The sequence below is a fragment of the Acomys minous genome, assembly GCF_964271855.1.
Source record: "Acomys minous genome assembly, chromosome: 15".
In the NCBI taxonomy this organism is placed as follows: Eukaryota; Metazoa; Chordata; class Mammalia; order Rodentia; family Muridae; genus Acomys; species Acomys minous.
The window spans coordinates 35,496,713-35,503,958 of record NC_140497.1 but is presented as its reverse complement, the minus strand read 5'-3'; the positions used below and the strand labels follow the sequence as shown (position 1 = coordinate 35,503,958).

Below are 7,246 nucleotides of genomic sequence, written 5' to 3'. Positions count from 1 at the left end.
CTTTTCCCTCTAAATTTTATTATTGACCCCTATTCAAGATCCCTTTGGTATCTTATTTTTGTTCACTTACTTAACATTGCTTACTGAAGAAGTTACACTTTGCCAGATAGATATCTGAAATATTGCTATGTAACTTCAGAATATGTAAAGACGAGTGAAGGAGAGAACAGAGTAGACCAAGAAAGACAATGCAACATTGTGCACAATCTTATCCCCTCTTGATTTTGGTGACTCACTTTTAATTTAATCACTTGAATGTCTCTCAGAAATCCTTCCTCTGAAGAGGAAGTCAAGCCCGCTTCGCTTCCTGGAATTCAACAAAACACCATTCTTTAAGGGAAAAGAAAACTTTGAACAATACAAGTCTGTTCCAGCAGTGTGTATCAGTGTTCTCAAAGTGCTAATTTGCTTTCAACCACACAACAAAGGCTGATTTCGCCTCCTTTCTGGCTGATTCCATGGTTTGTGGGAGCTTTAAAAACACATTACATAAATCCTTAGACATCTTTTGTGAGAATAAACTTGACATTTTTAAGCAGTGATCTTTTGCTCTCTTAACTCAAGGAAGGCACTGTAGCAACTCCATCTTTACCAAACCCGGGTGAAGTTGGGAGTTGCTTTTTCACCAAATAAAGGCATTCTTCTCCTGAGAGCTGATGTTTTGTCTTTTTCCAACACTGTATCTTTTTTTTTTTACTGACTCACTTAGTGCCAACTCATTTCGATTGCAAAGCAACAGGATTCATAACCTCTGCAATTTATGATGGAGTCGAATCCCAATAAACCCATTACAAATTGAAAATATTATTTAGTGAAAATGAAATTAATACATGACCCTACAGAACCTCATAGTTTAGCAATACATTGTGCTCTAGGACATTGGGTGTTTACAGTCAGGGTCATGTCACTGGTTGGGAGCTGTGGCTTGCTGCTGCTTCTGCCCAGCCTAGTGAGACAGTGTCACATATCAAAACATTAGGCTGAGAAAATGTACATATTCAAAATTCAAGTTGCATTCTGTTGAATATGCCTTGCTTCATCACCATAAAATTGTTGAAAACAAACAAATAAATAAATAAACAAAAACAACCCTAAGTCATCATATGTGGAGGCCTCTATGTGCTGAACTACTGAAGTATGAAACTTACATTTGATACATCACCATCCCTAGCAACGAGTTAAGATTTCTGATGTTCATATTATTTTTGCTGAGACAGCACACCGCATCCAGAGCTAAAGAGTGGCAGTGTCTGAGGGAAGTTAGTGGTCACAGGGCAGTTAATCAGTATCTATCAGGGTTCAGGGCTCATGGTTCACAAGGCTTTTTATCATGAGAAATTGTGTGTTAAGTATTTTTTTTTCAAGACAGGGTTTCTCTGTGTGTTGGATTCACTTTGTAGACCAGGCTGGCCTTGAACTCACAGCGATCCACCTGCCTCTGCCTCCGGAGTGCTGGGATTAAAGGCGTGCGCCACAATGCTCTTGCAATTTAGCACCCAGTGAAGGGGAAAGGCTATTGCGTTCTCACATTTTGAGAGGAACCATGGCTTCCACCCATTCTATGAGTGGTCTAAATGTTTTTGATACTTTAATTGGTTGATGGGTGATCTCTACTGGCCTTTGTGTTTTGAGAGAATACACTATGAAAAGCACCAGGCACATGGGGCAGAAACAGACAGCACGTGTTGCTTTCCTGAAATCAGATCTCCTCTTTCTGGAATAGAAAAGTCAGTACAGATTATGGCTGCAGATCCCAAGTATGAGCTCTTGGATATGGACTGGACAGAGGGCCTGATTGACAGGGCCAGGCAGGGTGACTGGAATCCAGGATGACTTACAGGATATCCATTTAATGTTTGGCTGTTGCAGGGGCAAATCACCACTCACACCATTTATCTTCCCTAAGGATGTGCAGAGAAAGGAGAAAAACTTCACAGGGAAGTGAATGAAAAGATAAAAATTCCAAATTTCTAGGTAAAACAAAGTTTAAAAAAATTTTTTTAATAAGAAGGGACTTTTGTGTACAGAATTATCCAAGAATAATATATTTACAACTTTAATGGCCTTGATTGTGTTAATAAAGCTATTATTCATAAAAGAAAATGAAAACTGTCCCAGGTAAGGAGGCAGGCTTTACTGCAACAGTGCTTTGGAATACTCTATGACTAGTTATACAAAGTACAAGAGGAGACTCAAGACCAGTGCATAGCCGTTCAGCATGATGGATGAAGCTGAGCTGGTCTGGCTCTTCAGCATGCACACCACCCTGGACCAGGACCCGTTGTTGGGCAGTGGGGTGATGCCTGCTACTTTGCACATAATGTTGTAGACATCCACAGATCTGATTGGAGCAGCTCTGAAGTTGGACTTGAAATCTAAGAGGCAAAAAGCAGACAGGCAAATGGTCATGATTGGTCACTCGGGAAAGGAAAGTTGACTCAGAGATGGAGACAATCCACTTGAGCTCTGGGGAAAGTCAGTTCCATCAACGCCTGTGGCCGAGCCATTATAAATGAGGAAACATATGTGGGATGTTACAGGTTGGGAAGGAACGATCCTCCATGGGGCACAGAGACGAGATTCTTCAACAACAACAATAACAACAACAACAACAACAACAAGTCAACAGACATGCTTTCTTTGTGCCTCGGCTTCCTATGCTTCTCTTTCAATGAGCTTTCCTGCAGAGGCAGGCCAGCTGTAGCAGTTCTATTTCTTTAAGAATATGGAATTACTCTGATGCCTCATATTTGACCACATCCCGTGGATGGGGAGACCTGGTGGCACTCAGAGGAAGGGTAGCAGGCTACCAAGAAGAGACTTGATACCCTATGAGCATATACAGGGGGAGGAAATCCCCTTCAGGAACAGTCATAAGGGAGGGGAGTAAGGGGAAAATGGGAAGGAGGGAGGAATGGGAGGATACAAGGGAGGGGACAACCATTGAGATGTAATATGAATAAATTAATTAAAAAAAAGAATATGGGGGGAGGAGGGAGCCAGTGTGGTCTGAGAAGACAGGCTGTTCAACTGTTGGGCTCCTTAAAAATGTCATGAATATCTTCTAGAACTTCAAGCCAGCCAGGGCTCAGAGTACTCATGACAACTTGAGAATGGCTGTGTCTTCCTGACGTGCCAAGGTTATAGGTCCTGATGGCCCATGACAGCAGCTACAGGTAGCTCACCAGCAATGCAGTATCGTCCTTAATGTGTTTAGAGAAAGAATAGATCATGGCTTGGGAACCTTTCTGGGGGCAGATGAGACAGTTTAAGCCATGGGGAAAAGGAACAAAGATTTCAATTGTCATACCAGAGACAGGGCATTGTCCTCCACCTAGATCCTGTGCCATCCTGGGGCATTAAACAAAGGTGTGCAGAGCATGGGGAGGGTCATGTGCAGCACTATCCTTGAGGGACACGAAAGGTGGCCCTCTAAGCAACTGGAGGGATTTTAACCTAGTGAGTTTTGATCCATCAAAAGAGGATCAAAACTTTTTATGTTCGTCTAAGATTTTTTTTAAACAGTTGTTGAACTTGTTTTGCCACAAGGACCAGATATGCCTAATTTAAAAAGACAAACAACATATCAGAAGTGCCTTCTGGAAGCGGGGCACTGACACCAATCTGTCCTTGGAATAGCAATTGTGGAAGAAAGTTATAGGCAGAGGCCCCTGTCACTCAGCATGTAGGATCCGGTGCAAGTTCTCAGAAGGCATGGGAAATAGCACCTAAGTCACAATGCCAGATACAGCAGCTAGCATTACTCATAGATAAGTAATAATAAGTGGCAGCAAGAAAAAATGAGTTTGGAAATATTCACCTTATAAATGGCTCAGAGGGTTCATTTTCTTTTGAGGAAGAGAGAGTAAGGGTCAGCATTGCTTCAAAGTAAAAACTAGTGAGAGAGAGAGAGAGAGAGAGAGAGAGAGAGAGAGAGAGAGAGAGAGAGAGAGAGAGAGAACAAGAACATGGCTGCATGGGAAAATATAAAGGAGGCCTTCTTTCAATATCTAGGCAAATTATATAATTAGATGAGGATGCTGGTGGCACATTACTGTCGGATGAGCCCACCGCAACCCAAGAGATCAATGGAAACTCTGTCCAAGAGTTATGTCCCCATCCTTCTGACTTGCCATGTGACCTGGGTATGAAGACCACGGTGTCCATCACATGGGACCACACCACCATCAGGTGTGTGTGAGGGCTGTGTGTGCAAAGTGTCCTTCTCTGACCTTTCAAAATTCCACTTGTTAAAGACTGAAAGGAACAGTGGAGGTGGGAGTTTTGGCAAAAGTCCTCCAGGGGATGGTCTTATTTGAAATAAGATTGAAAATACCAAACTGTGTTCTGCGCCTATGAACAGGAAGGAGAATTCAGATTCCTCTCTGATCTAGTTCATGGCTTTCTGCTCTAAAGGCAGGGAGTTTTGAGTCCGAGTTGAAAAACTACAAATTTTTAGAAAATTCCCAGGCAACACCTAGTCTGATGTGAAAGGCTTCTGCCAGGCCCCTCTAGCTCAAGATGACATTTTGAACCTGGACGTGCATCTAAATAACGTGCATGGACTTATGCATGGGCATTACATTTAGGTACCAAAATGTTTTTGCTGAGAAGAGAAGCTCTAGACTCTCACTGCGCCCAGCCACCTTCCGCTGGAGCTCTGAGAGAGGCTTGCTGGCTTGTGACCACTCACTGGCTCCTGCTCCTGCCACTGTACCCTGAATACAGACTTCTCCAGGGCAGAATTAGGTGGTTGAAATTAGAAACTGGGATGAAGCACAGAGAGGCTGTCTTCAGAATTATTTTCCTTCCTCTCTGCTGGGTCAGACTTAACAGGCTTGGAAGGCTGGCATCTGGGTGGCCACTATGATGCCCAGCTTCCTCCTTAAGCAAGAAGCACAGACAATGAACCAGGAAGGATGCGCGTTTACCGCCAAGTGCAGCTAGCTAGCTATTAAAGGCCTCGCTCTTAAATTTTCTTCAGAGTAAACAGTCAGTGTGTAAAGCTATTTAATCTTTCATGAGAATTGGAGCCAGGGACCCGATAGCTTGCCAGAGGCTCTCAAGGAAACGTTCTGCAATTAGCCCAGTCCATTTTCATCAGGGGTTGTCCTTCGGTCTGTAAAATAGTAAGAGCTCTCCATTTGAAAGGAGCTGATGACAGAGGCTTCCGTTAATGGACAAGACATCCCTGGTGAATTTAACTCCAAATTAGCACAGTGCTGGACGTGGAGCTTTTGATGCCGGGGTAGATTGGTTTATGCTTTAAAAATACACATGAGACTCCTGCTCATATATAGCCCAACAGACAACTGTTCTGCACCCTTGACCTTACTTCCCTCTTCTTGGGAAGGCGGGGGTGGGGGTGGGGTTGGGGCGGTGGGGAGGGGGGAGGAGATCTTTTTGACTGACAACCCTGATGGTTGATATGCAAAGTCCATGGCCTTGGTATGCCTTCTTTCTGATCTCCAACAGGCCCCAAAGCAGTCTTAAAAGCAGCTCCATTGTTAATTCCTCCTGCATCGAAGCTTTGCAAGTCCTGGACCTGGCCAACAGTGAGCACTCATAACTTTCACTGGCCAATGGCAACAGGCTCAGACATCCTCTGGTCTCTTGGACCTGTGTCAGAAGGCAGCCAGTCCTCTATAAACATCTACTCTCACTGATTCTGGTGCAGACTTTGGGGTTAGAGAATCACACATGGGGTCACACGTGGAAAAGGACTTGGAGCAAGTTGTCTTTTCCCAAGCTGTCAGGCTCTTAACAGCTATTTTGTGGTAAATGGAGTAAACTGAGGCAGACAGAACAAGAAGAGTGGATTGGTGTCACTGGTCTTGTGACATGGATGAGAAGCGCAGAGCTCACAGGTAGATTACTTAACATATATTTGGAAATTAAATTGTGGACTTTCTGGAGCAGAAGCATTTTGGATCAACATATGGAAATATGCCTTCAGAATACAGATATTGGGGGGGCGGCATACAGTTAATAAGGGAGTGGATGGAAGTAGAAAGGATGGCTATGAACCGGTCACCTCATGGCTGACAGCTGTCGAAGTCCTTCCCTTCTCCCTCAGCCCCTGATGTCTGTCTTTCTTTGATGATATGTTTCTAGCAATGTACTTATTAGAGTAAAATTTTCCATTGTGCAGATTCACAGTGTCCTATCAGGTAATTTACATGACCAAAGAGAGTCTCTTCCATCTGCCTTCTGTCCCAGACCTTCGCAATATCATCAGATGAATGAAGGAAGGCTCCCTACATCTATTTTTTCCTACAAACATCTCTTGTCATTCTGGCTCATTCTCAAGGTCAATCTCAAGGTCATTTCTGAGCCTGCCCTTGAATATACCCTAGCTTCTAGTTAGACTTTAGATGGACCCCCACAGGGGTGGATATTCTAGACAGCGTAGAGCTATTTAAGAGTCAGACTCCAGGAAGCAATAGCGTCAACCTTGAGACTCACAGCTGTCAGCAAACTGCTGTCTGATAAGCCTTCCTGGACATCAGATAGCTGTGAAAAAAAAAAAGCCACTTGGATGAATTAAGTGAAAAAAAAAATGAATCACAGACATGTGGGATACATTTTCTGCACCGTATTCAGGATTTAAAATTTACAAGGAAAAGTATTTGGCCCCAGTTGCCAAACCAAAGAAACATTTGAAAGGAAGCCAGCAAAAGATGTTTCACAGAGAGCGGCTGGATTTGCTTTGCTTGGCTCGTAAAGAGGGTCCATAAAGAAACGGCTCCAGCTTGCATGAGTGTGGCTAGTCCCTCCCTGTTCGAGCTGCTTCCTTGGGATGCTGCCTATGAGTGGCCAGTCATCTCCTTGCCTACCAGGTCCAAAGGCCAGGAAGATGCCTCTCATGTCCCTGAGCTCGTTGTCATAGCCGTGCCATCCACGCTGCCAGCCTTCCCGCTTGCCAGTGCTGTTCATCCAAAATGGAAGCATCTCTCGATTCTGGAAAAAAAAAAAAAAGACAGTGATATGACATTGCTCCTGGACAGCTAAAACCAGTGTGGGAGATTTCCTCACCAGTATCGCTGACTTGGGGTCACCCGGCTTCAGCTTGGTCTTTTCCTACTCCACGTAGTTTTGACCCTTGGCGGCAGACTCCTAAATCCCTGAACATCTCTGGTTAAGGAGGCATTTTCTTACCCCGAGATGAAGGTATCGTGTGATGAGGGTTGGAACCACTAAATACAGCATGTTAGCGATAGAAGGGATGTTAGAACGTGCCTGTGGT

At 44.0% G+C, this 7,246-nt stretch overlaps 1 protein-coding gene across 1 annotated transcript in view; it reads right to left on the bottom strand.

Moving 5' to 3' along the window:
• Positions 1–1,967: 1,967 nt before the first annotated feature.
• Positions 1,968–7,246, bottom strand: part of ENPP6 (ectonucleotide pyrophosphatase/phosphodiesterase 6) — a 99,771-nt gene continuing 94,492 nt past the window's right edge. The window contains exons 7-8 of the mRNA XM_084758962.1: positions 6,837–6,960; positions 1,968–2,375 (exon numbers count right to left, since the gene is read on the bottom strand). Of these exons, the coding sequence (XP_084615088.1) occupies positions 2,170–2,375; positions 6,837–6,960 (330 nt within the window). The 3' untranslated portion in view covers positions 1,968–2,169. The remainder of the gene's footprint in view (positions 2,376–6,836; positions 6,961–7,246) is intronic.